Below are 19,920 nucleotides of genomic sequence, written 5' to 3'. Positions count from 1 at the left end.
ATGTTGATTTTATATCCTGAAACTACTGAATTTGTTTATTGATTCTAAAAGGGTTTTATTTTTGGTTTTGCTTTTTGGTTATAATTTCACGTTGAAAATGACAGAAAATAAAATGACTACATAAGGTGAATTTATTGGGTTTGTATGTTAGCAATAAGGGGGGACAGACAGCTTATATCTGTTCCATCCCTTCTATAGTCTAACTGTGCAGTAGGACAGTCAGAGTGGCATACCTAGAGCAGCATGTTGTGTATAGCGTATAACCAGAAAATATTGGGGCACCTGCACCTAATACTTGTTGTGAGAAAATGGGAATATCTTCCCCTGAAAAAGCTATTATTTTTGTTTTGCTTTTGTGAAGCTAGTGGAAGAGAATGACAGTGATTACTTCAAGCAGATCTTTAAATACTTTTGTCATATACAAGTAAAGTCACTTCACGATTGAGCCTTTCCCTGTATAAATATGCACTAGGAAGGCAATTGGAAGTAGTAAGTGGACAGTCATACGTATAGAAAGTATCAAATTCACTCTCTTCTATATTCTTGGCAGCACAGTTGTCTAAGAAGTTCTTTAGAACCAAAGTAGTTGATCTGGGTGTTTAGGGATTTTTTTTCCCCCGGAAGCAAAGAGGTATTGCTAGTTCTCTTTTCCCTCTCCCTAGAAACATTTTGTATACCAAGCATTTTCCTTTGTGTGTGTGTGTGTGTGTGTGTGTGTGTGTGTGTGTGTGTGTGTGTGTGTATTTTTAAATTTTTATTTAAGTAAGTTCCATACCCAAGGTGGGGCTCGGACTCAACCCTGAGATCAAGAGTCTCACACTCCACTGACTGAGCCAGCCAGGCTTCCGGATGTTTTTCTTTTTTCTTTTTAAGATTTTGTTTATGTATGTATGTATTTAGAGAGCACGTGGGGGACAGGCAGTAGGAAAGGGAGAGAGAGAGAGAGAGAATCTGTAGCAGACTCTGCTGAGCATGGAGCCCAGCCTGGGGCTTGATCTCATAACTCTTAAGATCATGACCTGAGCTGAAATCAAGAGTCAGACTCTAAACCAACAGCAACCCAAGCCCCCCCAAGTGTTTTTCTAAGAGGGAATTTTCTGGCTATTTTAACTGGAATTAGAGACTTTATTTGGATAATTTAGCTGATACAGTCATACATTTCTCTAATGTAAAATATCACTATCTTTAATCACATTAATTTTTATGATTTTCGTTATTGACTGATACTACTTATTTATAGAAAAATATGAAAGAAGCTAACATCCTCAGCACTTCAACATAAATGCTGATATGCATTTTCTTATAGCTTTTTTCTAAGTTTTTCTCTTTTAGAAACATTTTTTCCAGGCAGCCCCAGTGGCGCAGCGGTTTGGCGCCGCCTGCAGCCCAGGGCGTGATCTGGAGATCCTGGATCGAGTCCCGCGTCAGGCTCTCTGCATGGAGCCTGCTTGTGTCTCTGCCTCTCTCTCTCTCTTTCTCTCTCCCTGCATCTCTATGAATAAATAAATAAAATCTTTAAAAAAACAAAACAAAACATTTTTTCCTTTCTAATTTAGAAGTAAAAAAAAAACTTTCAAACACTAACAGTATGTTAAAAGTTATCTCAGAGTATTGTGTGTGCATTTTAAGATTTAAGAATCTACTTTTTTCATTCACCACTATATATTCCATGAATTTCTATTCAGACGTGTTTAGCCTGTTTAAGGTGTGTATTGGTAGTCTCTGAGTCTTGGAAAAAATGATTCTTAAATATTTATTGGTGCCATAGTTTAAAACAGTGATTCTCTAAGTATAGTCTGGGGATCCCTGGAGCTTTTTGAGACTCTTAGTAAGTCCTTGAGATAAACATTACTGCCATAATAATTCTGAGATGTTATTTTCCTTTTTTTATTCTTACTCTCTTTTTAGTGTAAAGTGGAATTTCCCAGAGGCTTCAGGGCTTCATAATATACATTATTGCACCAGCCTGAATCCTGAAGCAGCCATGAGAATCCAGCAATATTCTATTAAGGAAAACATTAAAGACATTTGCCTAAAGAAAAAAAAAGCCTTTCTTCTCACTAAATTCTTTTTTGTTTTGGAAAAGATAGTTATTTTTCATAAAAATATTTGTGTTAACATATAATGAATTTATTGCTACCTTTTAAATAATTTAATAAATATTTTAACATTCCTCAGTTTTAATTTATAAAGTAGTTAATATTGATAACTATAACCTTTAAACAATGTAGGCATCTCATTAATTTTTCAGAGTGTTAAGGGGTTCTGATACTGAAAGAATTAAGAATCATTAGTTTAGAAAAAGATTGATGGAAAAATCTAGGCCCTTCCTTACATCCTTGTTCTTTAGGTCTCTTTTTAGAATATTACTTACTCTTTGTGTTTTAGAGATCAAGGGACTTAAGAGTTCTATTTCTGTCTCAGATTCTTCCCTGGAACTAAGAAGCTTGTCAGTCTTCCAAAAATAACAATTCTTTGTTTTTTCCTTTTTAGATTTGATGGTAGAGTGGTGGCAAAACTGCCTTTTACCCCCCTTTCCTATATCCAAGGACTGTCTCATCGAAATCTGCTGGGGGATGACACCACAGACTGTTCCTTCATCTTTCTGTATATTCTCTGTACCATGTCAATTCGACAGGTGAGTGACCATATCCACTATTAAATACATATATTCTTCCTTGCTTTCTGGCCCTAAATTAGCTTTTACTTTTTTAATACCAGAAATATTATAGAAAAAAAAAATAAAAAAAAATAAGAAATATTATAGAATCCCAGTGGCTCCTCTGAAGCTGTTTTAAATGTGTATGGATCTAGACTGTGGATTCTTTGGGATGAGAAGTAGCCATAAACCAAACATGGTTTCCATATCCCATTCTTGGAGCTCCTAGGTTCCTTCTTCATTGGAGCCATCTAAAGATACAAAAGTGAAGGCAAGTTTGGTCTTCTCAGTATCATTTCTTCTCTATGCCAGTGCTTTTTGCACGTTAGGAACACAAACGTAACATTGGGTGACTTTAGGTTATTCACAGTTGAGATACTCAAGTCTGCATTAGAAAATTTACATTTGGCCACCATGATTATCAGACGTTCATAGTGAAAAAACAGTGAGAGCCAAGAGAGAAGTATAGATCGTTGGGAGACCCCAGAGAGAAACATAACATTTGATTAGTGGGGGAAGATTCAGGCGGAAAGGTTTAGAGAATGAAGTAGCTTTTTGAAATAGAACTTAAAAAGTAAGAGGGGTTAATTAAAGTCTCTGGCTTAAGAACTTTTTATATTTCAGTTTTTGAACACAGCTACCATTCAGCAGGCATTGCCATGGGGAAGTTGGCACATGAGACTTGTACTTTTTCTTCTTCTGAATACTGTCAATGGTAGCAGATTTTTTTGGTTGGCCTAGCATGTGAGGAAAAGTAGGAAATGGAGTTATAGTTTGAAACTTGCAAAGATCTACATGGTCTTACTGCTTAAGGCTTTTTCCCCACCTCATCTCTCATCCAACATTCCAACCATTCTGACTTGCCTGACAGCTCCCATGTCCCACTCACTCAGATTTACTTTTTGTGAATGCTCTTTCTCTGGCTGCCTCCCACCTCCTCCTTTTGTAGATTTAGTGCAACCAGGTTTCAAGGCTTCCTCGCAACGTTTTCTGACACTTAACTGCTTTCTGAAGGATAGTTGTGAGAGGAGCCTGGCTAGGTGCACAAATACCAGAAGACTATCCAAATTGTCTAGCAAAAAATCGTTATGTCCTAAACTATTGCAGCGATGAGAAGGATGAAAGGGAGAGGGCAAAGATGAGATATATGCAGAGGTAAAGAAGCAGAACTTAGTGAGAAAGGAGAAATTTATGTGCTCCCAGGTATGGCTTTGGTGACCAAATGGAGATTAGTCTCATTAAGAGGGGGGTATAGAGGAACAAGGAGTAGGTTGGGTAGAAGATAAGCTGTTGGAGATGTTTATGGAGCAGCTAAGTGGGTATGTCCACTGGAAGTTGTATTCTTGTGTAACTGAGATGTATAATACACCTTTCAAAATGTCTCTGTAGTGAAGCATTTTATTTAGTCTATCTAAACATGAAAACCAGGATAGTGACAACACAGATCTCCTTTGTTGGTTTAGCAGAGGTCTGTTGATTTCCAGAATGTTGCTCTTAAATTTGATTATTTAAATCCAAAATTTTTAAATTGCAGCTGTGTCCAAATATTAATGAACCACAGTGATGCATACATTCTACTTCAAGCAACTAAGAGCAATTCTACTTTAATAATATGCAGATATTAATACTTTATGTGTGATAGCTCACAAAAGGCATTTTAGATGGACCATTTGCACTGCTACCTGGACATTGCTACCTAGAAATCACCATCTGAAGCTGTAGAGTTTTGTTGTTGTTGTTGTTTTTTTTAAGATTTTATTTATTCATGAGAGACACAGAGAGAGAGAGGCAGAGACAGGCAGAGGGAGAAGCAGGCTCCATGCAGGGAGCCCGATGTGGGGCTCGATCCCAGGTCTCCAGGATGATGCCCTGGGCTGAAGGTGGCACTAAACCACTGAGCCACCCAGGCTGCCCTGAAGCTGTAGAGTTTTTAAAATGAAATAAATATTAAGAATGATCGTTGAGGAAGTTCAGGTCAAGCTGGTCTTTAAACTCCTTTCCGTTATTTCAGAGAGTCTGGTGAGGTGTTTGTTGAGCAGTTAAATCTTATCAGGAATGCAATGTTCATTTACCATGGTAGTCAGCAAATCTTTTGTGTTAAGGTCTGGATAGTAAATATTTTTGTATTTACTTTTCAGGCCATACACTCTGTTGTAACTACTCAACTTTGCCATTATAGTATGAAAACAGTCCTAGACAGTATGTAAATGAATGAATGGCTGTGTTCCAGCAAAACTTTATTTAAAAAACCAGGCAAGGGGTTAGCCATAGTCTGCTAATCCTGGAAGGTTCAGGCAGAGACTGTCACAGCTACTCAGCTCTGCCATTAAGGTATGAAAGCAGCCATAGACAATATATAAATGAGTATTGACTTTGTTCCAATAAACCTTTATTTATAAAAACAGTCAGTGGACCAGCATGGTAGGCTAGCCCCTGAGAACTACAGTGCTTAGTATGTGCTATAAAGTTAAATAGGAAGGTAGATTCTTCACTGGTACAGCTTAATGAAATAATTGCTTATTGAGTACAGAGAAGGGGAGGAAAAGGGTGGCAAATCCCACCCCTGGCGCCACACACACACACACACACATTCAATGTGTTTTGAGCCGGGAAGGGTGCATACTCAAAATTTTGATTTCTACTTGTCCCTTCCATACACTGATATTAACAGTGCCTGGAATGGGACAGTATTACAGTATTGCATAGCTAATAAATATAGTGTTGTATTTGAAAGATTTGTTTTGTATACAGTTCTTTTCCCCAAAATCAGTGGTGAATTCTGACTTGTTGCCGCATCCCGAGTGGTGCTCATCTTGGGCAGATAATTTTATTACCCAAATTTTAAACAAAGTATTCTTTTTTTTTTTATTTTTTTAAAGATTTTATTTATTTATTCATGAGAGACAGAGAGAGAGAGAGAGAGAGAGAGAGAGGCAGAGACACAGGCAGAGGGAGAAGCAGGCTCCATGCAGGGAGCCCGATGTGGGACTCGATCCCGAGTCTCCAGGATCACACCCCGGGCCGCAGGCAGCACTTAGTGCGCTAAACCGCTGCGCCACTGGGGCTGCCCCCAAGGTATTCTAATATATTAAAAAGCATAGAAAAATCACCAGTGACCTAATTTTATAATTTTTATTTTAGTAGCTGCATATGATTTCTGACCTGTTCCTCACTAGTTGTTAGCATATGTATCGGAGAATTATGAACTTCTATCCATTCTGATATACCTTAGCATTTGAAATGTTACTATGAAATATAAGTTTCTCTCTTTGAATTAAAATGCTTGTTAGCTTACTATTTCCATGTTTTGTTTTGTTTTGTTTTGTTTACTTCTTAGGATCTTAGGTTACATGGTAATTGTGTAGATGCCTGTGAAATGAGCAGCCATAAAACAGAAGGCTTTCAGAAATTCAAATTATAGATGTACTATGATTTCCCCAGTGAGGCCATTCTTAGGCAAAGAAGTAGGCCACTTGGTTTCAGATATATACTGTGGTATAAAGTAGTTTTAAGAGAACATAGTGAATTGTTTTTTTTGTTTGCTTGTTTGGGGATATAAAATGGAGTGAGTGATGGGAAAACTAATATAGAATGATTCAAGTTTCCATAATGATTGGTCATATTTTGCCTTATAGAAGTTTTTGGTTATCTGTTTTTGTCCGCTTGTTATATATTTTTTTATAAAGATTTTATTTATTCATTCATGAGAGAGAGAGAGAGAGACTTGTTATATTTTTTCCTAAGATTTTATTTATTCATGAGAAACACAGAGAAAGAGGCAGAAACATAGGTAGAGGGAGAAGCAGGCTCCCTGCAGGGAATCGGATGTGGGATTTGATCCCAGGGCCCCGGGGTCAGGCCCTGAGCCAAAGGCAGATGCTCAACCCCTGAGTCACCTAGGTGTCCCTGGTTGTTGGTCTTTTTTTGAATTTTTAGCTTTTATGTTGGAGATTAGCCCTCTCCGTGTACTGTAAGTCACACATAATTTTTCTAGCTTATCATTTGTTTTTGTTTTCTTTCTTTCTTTTTTTTTTTTTTTTACTATGTTTAAAATTTTATTGGCTGATAGCTGTCACATGTTCTTCCCATGCTGCTAATCCGGAATTAAATGTACAAAGAGAAGTGAACAAAAAAGTTACCCTCAGAATGCAACAAAATTTGAACAAGTGGGGAGAAAAATGCTTATGGCTAGAAAACAAAACTTGTCTCTTAGTTCAGAGAAAAGTTTTCTTTGTACACCATATTTTAATGTGCAGTTTTGTTTTCCATTTAGGAAGTGTGGGAAACACCTACTTAAATTGTTTTTGGAAGACACCCCATTTTGCAATACAGAGTCTTCCGGATTTTTTGGGCTACAGATGTTGAAAGGTATTCATTCCATGGTATTCTCACTTACAAGTAGCTCTTGTCTGGCAGAGACATCACTCAGCTTTCTGACATTTTGTCAAGGATGAGTAGAGGGGCAAGAATTCTTGCCCAATTTGTTTCCACAATGCAGCCATTTAACACCATCTCATCCAAAATGATGTGTACTTTGTCCAAATTAAACATATCTAATTCACTCACTCGGCTGAGGTACTCATCTAACACTTCCACAAAGTCATGGATAAATTCATAAATTGCCATCTCATTCTCTGTCATTAACTCCAACCACAATGAAGAGAGCTGCATACTGTCGATATATCAGCTTGAAATCCTTAAACTCAATGAAAGAGCATTGTTCACTGGATCGGGAGAGACAGCTCTTTATGACTTCCGTTTCAAGAAGTGTACGCTTATTAATCTCCACATGTTCATAGTATTTAGAAAGTCGGGTCTGTCCTTGTTTATTCACCATTAGGAAAAATTTTATCATTTTTTTTTCTGGCCAGTGTTTTTCCAGATAGTTCAAAAGTTATGTCAAGAGGTGCCTGTAATTCTGTAATTAGAACCTGTGCAGCTGGGGGGGCGGGGGAGGGAGGCGGGGGGGGGGGTGATAGTCCTGCCTACGGCTCTGGCAACGGCTCTTCCTAGAGCCCCCCTCCCCCTTTCCCGCAGAAGCTTGTTTCCCAGCCCTTGCTAGCTGCGTGGTGCGGGCTTCCTTGGGGCAGCCATTTTGACTTTTTTCTGTTTTTGTTTTCTTTTTAAAGATCTTACTCATTTATTCATGAGAGACACAGAGACAGAGACACAAGCAGAGGGAGAAGCAGGCTCCCTGCAGGGAGCCTGATGTGGGACTTGATCCCGGGATTCGGGGATCACGCCCTGAGCCAAAGGCACATGCTCAACCACTGAGCCATCCAGGCGTCCATTGTCATTTGTGTTTCAGTTTTACTTACAGTGGTTTTTGCCACACAAAATTTTGTTTGCTGTTTTTTTGTTTTTGTTTTTGTTTTTTTTCTTTTTCGGTCAGATTTGTCTTTTGGATTTTGGATTATGTTTAGAAAATTCTGCACCCCAAAGTTATAAGGAAATTCATCCTGTTTTCTATTAATATTTTTTTGGTTTCATTCTTTGCACTTAAATGATTAGCTAATCCATTTGGAGTTCATACTGGTGTATCTTATTGCTTCTTTGCCAACTATTAGGTGGATTTTTAGGAAGGAAAACATAAAAATGGATTCATTTGAGATCGCAGCTTGCCTACTCCTTTTTTTCAAAGACTAAGAAGCCACAGGGTCAAAAGAATGCATCGAGGTGAATGGATGATTGGTCTTGAATCTGGTGTGCATATTGAATACAACAAATCCTTGTCAACAGCCTCATGGGATTTTCTCTGGAGTGCCTATCTAAACTCACCTTTGAAATTTGAAGGTCTGTTCAGTCCCAGTGACAGGTGTGTGAGTGGAGGCACTCCTTCTTTCACATCTTGTTCAGATAAGAGGTCTTTTGAATGTGCTGATGTCATAGGGTGAGCTAGGCAGTGTGATCTGAACCCTCAGGGTAAAGGAATAAGGAGTAGGCCAAATGGGTATCTCATGCCTAGAGAGTCTCAGAGGCTTAAACTTACCAGTGTGACTGCCTGTGGTAGCCGTATTCCTGCAGAATCCTTCAGTTAATCCTCTCTTATGTCCAGACGCTACTTCCTGTTTCCTATATCCAGTAATTCCACTGCTATTAATCTTTCTCATTTATTGTGTTAAAATACACACAACACAAAATTTACTGTCTAACCATTCTCAACTGGACAGTTCTACAACATTAAGTTGATTTATGTTGTTATACAACTATCACCACCATCCATCTTAAAATGTTTTCATCTTCCTACATGAAAACCCTACATAGGCTCTGCATCACCCCTGCATCTCAATCCCTGACAACAACCTTTCTTTTTTCTGCCTCTATGAATTTGACTACTTGTATTTGTGAATTTGATTTCATAATGTTTGTCCTTTTGAGACTGGCATGTTTTCAAGGTTCATCCAATATTGTAGCAAGTGTCAGAATTTCCTTCCTTTTCTAAGGCCAAATAATATCTCATTTTGTGTATATACCCCTTCTTGTTTATCCATCCGTCAGTGGACACTTGGGTTGCTTACACCTTTTGCCCGTTGTGACTAATGCTGCTGTGAACATGGTGTATTGATGTCTTTCTGAGTTTCTGCTTTTACTTCTTTTGGGTGTATACCCAGAAATAGAATTGCTGGGTCATGCTGCAATTTTATGTTTAATTTTTTTGCGGATTTGCCAGCTGGTGTTCAGTTACTGCATCATTTTACCCAAGACTGTTAATCTTAAGGCCAGTTCACCACCAACCTGAGACCATTTAATATTAAAAGGTACGAGTAATTTCTCATGTTTTTGTTTCAGTGAGTGAAACCATAATTTCATTTGCTCAGGGTTAATTTTTATGCTGAACGTGTAAAAACCACGTGTATTTTATGCAAGTTACCTCCAGCAGTGGGGGTGGCCTTGCTTCTTTTAACAGGGAAGTCTTCTGATAGTAGTAAATTAGAGTAGATCATCTAGGAGAATGAGAATCCTTTCTTAGCAGTACCTTGAAAATGTCGAGAGTTTGCTGAAGTGATTAGATACCTTTACCACTGGATTTCCTGAATTTATGTTTTTTAAAGTCTTTTATTTGTGAAAGATTATAACTATATTTACATGTCAGTTAATAACATCTCTACAATGTTAACCAGAATCCACTTCCTTTACTAAATGTGAGTGATGGTGTAATTAAACCAACTAGCTCTGTGCCCTTCATGACAATAATGCTCCCCTTATTATGATGGAGGTATGATATTTAGTGGAATTAAGGGCATCTCTCTGTTTCAGTCTTCTCTCCCATCCTTAAGAGCTCATCATCACATTAGTAATAATCCCTTGATAGATTGTTCGTTTATTCACTCAACAAAACTGAGCACAGATCTGTATCAGGCTCCAAGCTGGGTGCTTAGTATATAGTTTTAAACAAAATTGACACAAAATTATGGTCCTTGCCGTCATGGAACTTTCGTTTCTTGTGAAATTAAAAGGTTAATTTTTCTACCTATAGCTTCACTTAAAAAAAATCATTATCAAATATGAGGATATAGAAGTACATTTATATTCTTTTTAAAAAAGATTTTATTTATTTATTCATGAGAGACACAGGGAAAGAAGCAGAGACATAGGCAGAGGGAGAAGCTGGCTCCCTGCAGGGTGCCCAATGCAGGACTCGATCCCATGACCCTGGGATCATGACCTGAGCCAAAGGCAGATGTTCAACCACTGAGCCACCCAGGTACCCCTAAAGGTAATTCTATTATATTAGTCCTTTAGAATAGAAGCAGAAACAAAGATTGAACTTTGAACCTAAATTATGATATAATACTAGTTCACATAAGTATTTGTGAATCTGGTTTTCATCTAGTACATATCTTTTCCATTCTAGGATATTATTAATTGATTTACCATTACCTTAAGAGATTTCAAGGGAGAGCAAAAGTAATGCTATACTGATCATATGATAGATTTTAAGCCACATTCCTGCTTCAGAAACTTTAAAGTGATGGGGAGAGAGGAGGACCGCATTCTAAGGTTGAGGAGATATAGTGTTTGGAGGTAAGATACCAGTGTTTGAATCTTGTTGCCACTTTACTGGCTAAGTATCCTTGGGAATGTCAACATCTCTGAGTCTCTCTGAGTCTGTTTTTACAAAGGTGCGAAGGGGTTGGTGGACAACCTCAACATGTTAGGATAATCAGAAGACAATGATATAAAATGTTAGCAGTCACATTTTTTAAAAAATCAACTGGTGCCCCCTCCTTTGGGGTATTTTTTAATTAATATTTGTTTCCTGGCTCAAGGTAGGATAAGGTTGCTTTTTATAGATTGAAACAGCATGATATGTCATTAACTGAAAATAAATCTAATTATGTTTTCCCATTTTATCTTTCTCCTTTTTTAAAAATTCTGTAATGCTTAGTGTAATGCTTAGTGTAATGTATGATTAGCTGCCTTGACCTTCACACTGCAACTATTTCTTTTGTGTGAATTTGTAGCAGCGGAAATGGTAGGTCTGCCAGCTTCCAGCAGGGGTGTTAAGTTAGTCCTGGGTATGACGAAATTCAAGAATGGAAGGAAATTTCCTTAATTCCCAAAATTAAAGTACTTGCTTTTTTTATTTTCTCCCTATTATGAGTCAGTAGTAGATTGTGTAAATGGTGATCTCTTGTATAAAAAGTGCTCTAAATCTCAGTAAAAACCCAAGCAAATTTACCTGGTAAACAGCTAAGGAGAAACTGGTCCATTCTTATGAATTTATATGACTGTAAAACCTATGAATTGAATTCTTTCTTTGAAAGCAAAAAGAACTAATGGTACTGAGGAAGAATGGAAGAGTTTTTTTTTTTTTTTTTTTTGTCACCCATCTCTTAACATACACCTTTATGTATGTATGACTATAATCTGAAAAAGATCAGTGAGAATTTGTCATTGTCTCTCTCAACAGGTGTATGTGTCAGGAGAATGATAAAAATAAGTAAATTTTATTTATTTTTTCATTCTTGGCTTTCTTAGGGCAAAGATTTTGATATGCCCTGTGTATGTATAAAAACAGGCTCTAATTATGTCATGTCAGTATATCTTAAGGCCATCAAAATGAGAAGACTAAATGCTTGTCATCTCCTGTCCCTCATCATGAATATATGTCACTTTATTTAAGACTTAGAGCTTAGTTCATTAATGTCAGTATAGCTCATCTACAAGCAGAGTGTTTGCATTTTTAGTACTTAACTTCAAATCAGTTAGAGAATGCAGTTGGTTCAGAAAATGATAGCTTAACTAGTAAGTGAGAACAGATTATTCAGGCATTACCTTAATCTGATCTCTTTGTGATTTGTATGAGTGCATGAGTTTAAGGCTTTATTTAGAATATTGCCTGTGGTTGCTGAAGATTGGTTCAAGTCTTTATATTATGCCAGAAATTCTTTGATGCTGAGAGTACAGGGTAAGAAGCAGTGGTTTCTACCTTTGTGAAACTTATAGTCTGTGTGGAAAGACAGGCCCATAAGTGGAGTATGACTGATGCTCTTTATATGTGTGTGCATGTATAAAATGGTATTGGAGGAAAAAAATGTGCTATGGAAGCAAAATGGCTAAGAGATGAAACTAAGATTTTATACAAATGGGACATTTTAGTTGTATCTTGAAGGATAAGTAGGGGTTTTCCAATCTTATCAGAACATTCTTGGCATGGGAAATAATATAAGTAAAAGCATGGAGGCTTGATAGTGCGTAGTGAATATAAGACTCCTGAGTGGGGAATTGTTGTGTGCCATGGCTTGATGTCAGTACCTCACAGTACAGCATTCAGTGATTCCTTTTTCTTTCTCTCTTTTTTAAGTGTTTCTTATAGTGCAAGTCTGCTGGTGACAAATACCCTTGATCCTCATTTATCTGAAAATATTTTTATTTTATCTTTATTCTTAAAGGATATTTTCACTGGATATGGAATTCTGGGTTGACTAGGGTTTTTTTATTTGTTTGTTCTAATCTTTCAGCATTTAAAAATGCCTTTCCACTATCTTTTTGCCTCCACTGTTTCTGTAAGAAGTCCTTCATATCTGGCAGCCCTGGTGGCGCAGCAGTTTGGCACCACCTGCAGCCCAGGGTGTGATCCTGGAGACCCAGGATCAAGTCCCATGTCGGGCTCCCTGTGTGGAGCCTGCTTCTCCCTCTGCCTGTGTCTTTGCCTCTCTCTCTCTGTATGACTATCATAAATTAAAAAAATAAAAAAATAAAATAAAATACAAACCTTATCTACTGATTCCAGCATTTGGATAATCTGAAGGTTGGACTCTGTTGCCTGCTCTCTTAAGTATGGATCTGGTTTCTTGTTTGTTGATATATCTAATTATTTTTGGATTGTGTCTTGGACCTTGTTATGTTAGGTAGTAAAGACTCTGGATTCTGTTATTCTTTGGGAGAGTGTTGAGTTTTTTAGTTAAGCAGGCAGATAACCTGACACTCAGGCTCTATCTACACTCTCTCCTTTGTGGTAGGCAGTACCTACCTACCTGAAATCTCAAGTTATTTCAGTCGCAGCTGGGCTGCATGAAGGCTGTCTCACACATACATAGTTTAAGAGATTTGGGCAGTTTAAATGTAGTTTTGAACCCCTCTTGTGTTAACTGTTTTCCAGGATTTTCTCACTCAATTTTAAGCTGCTGTGGTTACCCTAATCCTTGTCTTTTGGTTTTTCGAACCAGTAAGACTTAAGCTTCATTCTGAGTTTTAGATACCCCACTCTGTACCAGCTGCATCCTACTGTTCATTATAGGATTAAAAATACATAACATACATACGTACATATAACATGCAAGCATGCATCTTGTCTTCCTGCATGCACTAAACTAAAATTCAGAACATTCTCCTTGACTAATCCTCAAATAAAGGGCTAAACAAGATCTAAGGAAATTTTCATTGGAAAGATGGTTAGGAGAGAGACAGATTCAGATAGTCACTTGATCACTTGACCCCTCTGACCCCTGAGGGGGTACCCCCTCACCCCCTCAAAAAAAAAAAAAAAAGACCTTTATCACAAGCAAGGCCTTTAGACAACCTAGGACAGAAAATGTCATCAGCATTATAAAGGAAGTGGCATTACTCTAGTGCAGATTTGATGTGCTCATGTTCCTTTCAGAATTTTGATTTCCACTTTGGAAGATAGATGTTGAAGCCTGCAATATAATCTGTTACAACATAGTCACATTCTAGAATACTAGAGCCACAGGGGACTTTGGCTTTAAAGTGCTTGGTAGAAAAGTTTGAAGGGCCCAGCAGGAGGCTTCAAGTCCCTAACAGTATTTTACCCGTTTTCTGTAGTGGGGTTTTTTCATGAGATTTTGTTTTTTTTAAAAAAAGGATTCTGTGGCCTAAAGGGTTGAAAGTGATTGATGTAGTCATCCTCCTTCTAGTCAACCTCCTTCTTCGTAGGGGGTTGGACATTTGAGATTTGGTAACGTGAGAAGACATTGCCTTTTTGCTGGTTTGCCTGGTTAGCCAGTACCGGGACTCAAAAATCTGCTGCTGACCCAGTAGTATTTCAGGGACCCCACTGTACTGCCATTGTTTTCAGTAAATATTTCACCTCTACATCATTCTCCCAAACAACCTATCTAGATAGAATGTGAAAACCCTGGGGCTGTTGGATAGGGCCATCTGAAGTGACTGGATTTCCACACAGCTTTATGGCTCTAGTAAAGATTATGTTTTGGAAACTTGAGAAATTGTAATCAATCGGAAGTGAAGACTGGTTGCTTGATGCCAGAGAAACTAACAGAGGATAAACTAAGGATTGCCATGGCTGAGTTATTTTAGCCAAATGACTAAGGAATAACATTTAGCAGAATGTGTTTATGGCTAGTGACCTGGGTCTTCCCAAAATATCCAGTTAGCAACCAACAACTTCCTTTTCTTGATCACCGGTTCTTATCCTTTGCAAAGAGGAAGGAACGCAAATCCTGTAATGGTGTTTTTCTGGGTTTCCTGCCAGTAGAAGGCATGATTATGGGAAAATGTTTTTCCTTTGTTTTTCCCTTCTGACACACACTCCTCAGTTGTTACCCTATTACACAAGACTGGACAGAAATTCAAAATAGTTGTTTTATATTTTTCTGTAACCTTACCAATATTACTGTATTTTGCATGTATATTAAGTGTTGTTCCATATCATCTTAATATATTATTATAGCTTTTGTCTTTTAGCAAAATACATACTGAAAGATATAAAGGAGATAATACATACAAAAATATCTGTTACAGGGTCATGTTCAGTAAGAATGTATTAAATCACGGCCTGCTGGTTGACTTTTCCTAATCTGCATGTAAGGATAACAAACCTGCCTCACTGAGTTATTGTGAGGATTAAATGAGAACATGCGTGTGAAGTACTTAGAACAATGCCTAGCACTTTGAGATAGCACCCATAGAAATATGTGTCTTTATTTTAAATTATCCTGTTTAGGGGTGCCTGGGTAGCTCAGTCAGTTAAGCATCTGACTTCAGCTCAGATCATGAACTCAGAGCCCTGGGATCAAGCCCTATGTCAGACTCTCTGCTCAGTGGGAAGTCTGCTCTTCCTTCTGCTGCCTACCCTTCTCATGCTCATTCTAGCGCTCTCTCTCTCTCTCTCTCTCTCTCTCTCTCTCTCTCTCTAATAAATAAATCCTTAAAAAAAAATAAGTTATCCTGGTTAGCAATATTTCAAAAAGTTGGAGGCAAGGAATGAGAAAAGGGCATAAACTGTTATTTTTCATGTATCTTTACAGTTTTATTTTTATTTATTGTTTTTTAAAGATTTTATTTATTCATGAGAGACATAGAGAGAGAGGCAGAGACATAGGCAGAAGGAGAAGCAGGCTCCATGCAGGAAACCTGATGTGGGACTCGATCCCAGGACTCTGGGATCACAACCTGAGCCAAAGGCAGATGCTCAACCGCTGAGCTACCCAGGCATCCCATATCTTTACAGTTTTATATGCATTTTTATAGACTATTTTTTAGAGCAGTTTTAGGTACACACCAAATTTGAGTGGAAGGTACAGAGATTTCCTGGGTGCCTGGGTGGCTCAGTCATTTAAACATCTGCCTCCAGCTCAGGTCATGATTCCAGGGTCTTGGGATCAAGTCCCGCATCAGGCCCTACAGGGAGTCTGCTTCTCCCTCTACCTGCCACTCCCCCTCCTTGTACTCTCTCTCTCTCTTTCTCTCTGTCAAATAAATAAAATCTTTAAAAAAAAAAAAAAAAACATACAGAGATTTCCCATATAGTGCCTGCCCCCACATGTGTACAGTCTCCCCCACTACCACCCTCTAGCACCAGAGTGGTGCATTTGTTCTGGTCAGTAAACTTAAAATGACATTTCATTATCACCTAAAGTCCATAATTTATATTAGGGCTCACTCATGGTGTGTTGTACCTTCTGTGGGTTTGAATTTATATGCATTTATTTACATAACAATATAACATACTCGTGTGCTTACATAGTCTTCATAACTGAGAATTTTTTTATAGGCAGGCCTACTACAAGATTTTTTATTCCTTTTTTTTTTTTTTTTTAAGGAGAAGCAGGCTCCATGCAGGGAGCCTGATGTGGGACTCGATCCTGGGATTCCAGGATCATGCCCTGGGCTGAAGGCAGACACTAAACCACTGAGCCACCCAGGTGTCCCAAGATTTTTTATTCCTAAGACAAGGATCTCTTAGTGGTTTAATAGAGGAAAACTGTACTTTAAGTTGTATCTCTGTTCATGTCCTGGCTTGTAACCTCTCTGGCTCAACTTTCTCATCTCCAAAGCAAGGATAACTAAGGAGTGGCATCTAGTCTAAGAACTATGTGTAAACTTTAAAGTACATAGAAATGTTGGATGTTATTACTCCTGTGGAGAATGGTGACCTCTACTCGTTTACCCAGGTCTTTTTGCATCTTGAGAGCTTCAGTTAGTTTCTACACTGAAAAGACTTCATGGACAGGGAAACAGAGAAAATTTTCCCCGAGAAAAACCATCATAAGACCTGGGTTCATTTGTGAGACCATAGGAATTTAAAAAGATCATTTAGAATTTCACTAAAGGATAGGATTGCATGCAGTAGATAGCATTTATATTAAAATGCAAATTCTTGAGTAATGTAACACTGATAAACTTAATTTAGAGTTCCCAAAGGAAGCCTAGGGCTCTTGCCACAAGTATACAGCTGCCTGGATTTCCATAAACTTCAGCCTTGGCTGCTGAAGTGCCCCTGTTTTAACATTTCTATTGCTATTTGAGCTCTTCCCCATCTAGAGCAGTGGACTTGTGTCCAATAGTCATTTATATGTTGTTATTTCATAAATGAGACTGTCAACAGTCTACCCTTCAATATATTTCCTATTTTCCTTTGATTTGTCTTCTTTAAATTACAGTAAACTTGCAATTTAAAGAGCATCAGTAGTTTTACACTAGTCTTTATCTCTAAAATGGTAAGGACTCAATTGGCCCCTGTCTCTACAGAATAACTGATCAAGGATGCCTAGTATATTTTGTCTAGACTCTATTATTGTGTTTGTTAACTAAACAAACGTGTTTATCACCGGCTAATTCTGTAATATTTCAGATTTTATTTTTAAAGTAATTTCCCACAATGCCTTGCTTAATGCTGGCTACATTGTAGGTGGTCAGTAAAGACTTACTGATTAAGTAAAAGAAATTGAAAATTAGTGACATTATATCATTTGGTCTTACTGTTTTGTGCACCTTTTTAGAATTAGGCACAAAGAAGCTATTTTTATTATAAAAGTAATACATTCTCCAACTTTACTAAGGAGAAGCTGGCTGACCTAATGATTGATTTTTTTTTTCTTCTTAGCTTCTCAGATTTCATTTTTAGTAAAGCACAAGCTGCAGTATTGTGAGTGGATGGATGAATGAAGTATTTTATGATCATTCATAAAAACATTAAAATGTATTCATAAAAATATTAAAATGTAATTTGAATGAGTTCCTAAAGTTGTGTTTTCGTATTTACATATTCTATTATATTCTGACAGGGTACTATGTTGGAAATATAAACACTCAAATCAGTAGTAGTCCTCATTCCCAATGATGAAGGCTTGAGGGATTGTGTACACTTCAGAGAAGGCTGGATATGGGTATTGTCATGGTGCGTTACGTACAGTGGGTGCTCAATAACTATTGAGTGAATGTACACATGCTAACCTGCCTACCAGTGGGGTGTAGTTTGTTCTGAAGACTAGAACTTTAACACAGGAAGTACTGCTGAAGAGAACTTATCTGATTATGAATCAAAACACACGGGTTTTAATTCTAACTTTGTTCTTCATTTAACTTTGTAATTTTGGACAAACCATCATACTTTTCCAGGTTTTCATTGAAATTCCTCAAATGTAAAAATGAAAGAATTGAGCAAGAGAATATAGATGATCTTTAAGGTTTTTCCCTCTTATGAATGCTATACAGAATCTTAACACCTGATCTTTACTGAAGCTTTCCACATTTACAAACCCTCTCAGTTTCCTCTTTAAAAAGGCATAGCATTTAATCCCTACATCCCACTCTCCATTCATGGTTTGCACTCTGCACCCACACCTGTCTGCTCCTACCGGGTGAGTCATTGCTTTTCAAGAGCCTGTATTTATCCTAAAACTGTTTATGCTGATTTTGCTTGATGTTGTATTTACGTACTTTAATGTTATAGTGAGTAATAAAATATGAGTATAAAAAGTTATTTTTATGAGAAATACTTTAATGAAGGTGAATTTTTTTAAAAACTGCTGAATTAGATATAATATGACAAGTGGAAAAGATGAGGGAGGTGCTAAAAATGTAGGAGGATTTTGGACTCCCATTGCTTTGCAGGAACCTAAGTTTCCTTACCACTTTGAAAAAACTGAAATTGTATATTTCAGTTTCAGCTTTTGACGGTGCAGTAATGACTAAAATACAGCTAATGTTCCACATTCAAAGAAAAGGCCTTGCTATAAGAAACAGCTAACAAGTATATTTTATATGCTTCTTGTTGAAATAAAAGATTACCTCTTTTAATGGTTCTCCACTTGAAAAAATCAGCTTTTTTGATTTTTGGTTGTAGACCAAGATCACATTAGGTGAGAGGGCTTTTATTCTTCTATGATCTCCATCATGTTGTAGGCCTTTTAAAAAATAACATGGTAGTAATTGTCCAGTTTTAGATCATAACGGTACTTTTAATCTGTATGCCTTCTCTTCATATGGGATCTATGTTAAACACTCTTCTCAATATCTCATATTAAAACTGAATTTTAATTCTGTTTTCTTCATAGAACATCCAGAAGATTCTTGGTCTTGCCCCTTCACGTGCTGCCACCAAGCAGGCAGGTGGATTTCTTGGCCCTCCACCTCCTTCTGGGAAATTTTCTTGAAATCAAGAAGAACCCTGTAATACCCATCATTCTTTTTAAACATTCAAATTAGACTGGCAACTATTTTGTAGCGGGAGCCATAGACAGCCTTAGGGCTTGGGCCACTTTCTAGTTCTGAGTTATTTTTAGACTTTTTGGATATGCTTCTAATGAGAATGGCACCCAACAAACATGATAGTACTTTCAGTCACAGATTAATTAAGAAAAAATATGTTTGTTGGTTAGATAAGTTCAGGTGATGTTTATGTAATGAGAAACAAATAGCATCTTTCTTGTTTGGCTTACATGAATATTTTCTGTGGGACCGACTCGAGTGTGTGCTATGTGCCATGTACCATGGAAGTTGGCTCTACATGAGCATTTAGAGTTCTGGAAGAAAAATTCAGTTTGTGATATCTTAATTGGAACTATTTGTTGTACATTGTTTCCAAGCCAAATATATGACCGAAGATGAATAAAGAAGCCAAAATTTTAGCTATTTCATCTACAAGGTGAGATCTGTTTTGTACCATATTCCTAGATACATGTTTTTAGTAATCTGAACATAAACATTGGCCACAAAGGGCTAAACTAAAAGTTTTAAATGTACTATTTTATCATACTTGCCTTATAAGCTCAAAATATAGACTTGTCCTATTGTAAGAAGTAGAAAGCATGAGAGGAAAGGAAAGAAGTAACTCACGTGAGTGTAAAAATGAGAGTCCTCAGTCCCTTTTATACCCTGCTGGATTCCTGGGAAGTCACTCTTAGTCATCTCCCGGAGGCAAGGCTATAGGTATGCAGTCTTGCAGAGCTTCCTTTTGATCACAATGGCCTTTAGTTCCTGCCATGCTCCTTCATAAAAAATGAGAGGATGCTTTTACCGTGATCTTCCCCTGCCTGATCCATGAAATTGGA

At 37.5% G+C, this 19,920-nt stretch overlaps 1 protein-coding gene and 1 pseudogene across 1 annotated transcript in view; one reads left to right on the top strand and one right to left on the bottom strand.

The window, feature by feature from the left end:
• Positions 1-19,506, top strand: part of TMCO1 (transmembrane and coiled-coil domains 1) — a 52,143-nt gene extending 32,637 nt beyond the window's left edge. Inside the window, exons 6-7 of the mRNA XM_055333923.1 lie at positions 2,494-2,638; positions 18,925-19,506. Of these exons, the coding sequence (XP_055189898.1) occupies positions 2,494-2,638; positions 18,925-19,023 (244 nt within the window). The 3' untranslated portion in view covers positions 19,024-19,506. The remainder of the gene's footprint in view (positions 1-2,493; positions 2,639-18,924) is intronic.
• On the bottom strand, positions 6,764-7,558 carry LOC129515190 (AP-4 complex subunit sigma-1-like; annotated as a pseudogene).
• Positions 19,507-19,920: the final 414 nt, after the last annotated feature.

Source organism: Nyctereutes procyonoides, unplaced genomic scaffold (genome assembly GCF_905146905.1).
Source record: "Nyctereutes procyonoides isolate TBG_1078 unplaced genomic scaffold, NYPRO_anot_genome, whole genome shotgun sequence".
Taxonomy (NCBI): domain Eukaryota; kingdom Metazoa; phylum Chordata; class Mammalia; order Carnivora; family Canidae; genus Nyctereutes; species Nyctereutes procyonoides.
Note: the sequence above shows the minus strand (reverse complement) of the source record. Positions and strands in the feature narration are given on the sequence as shown.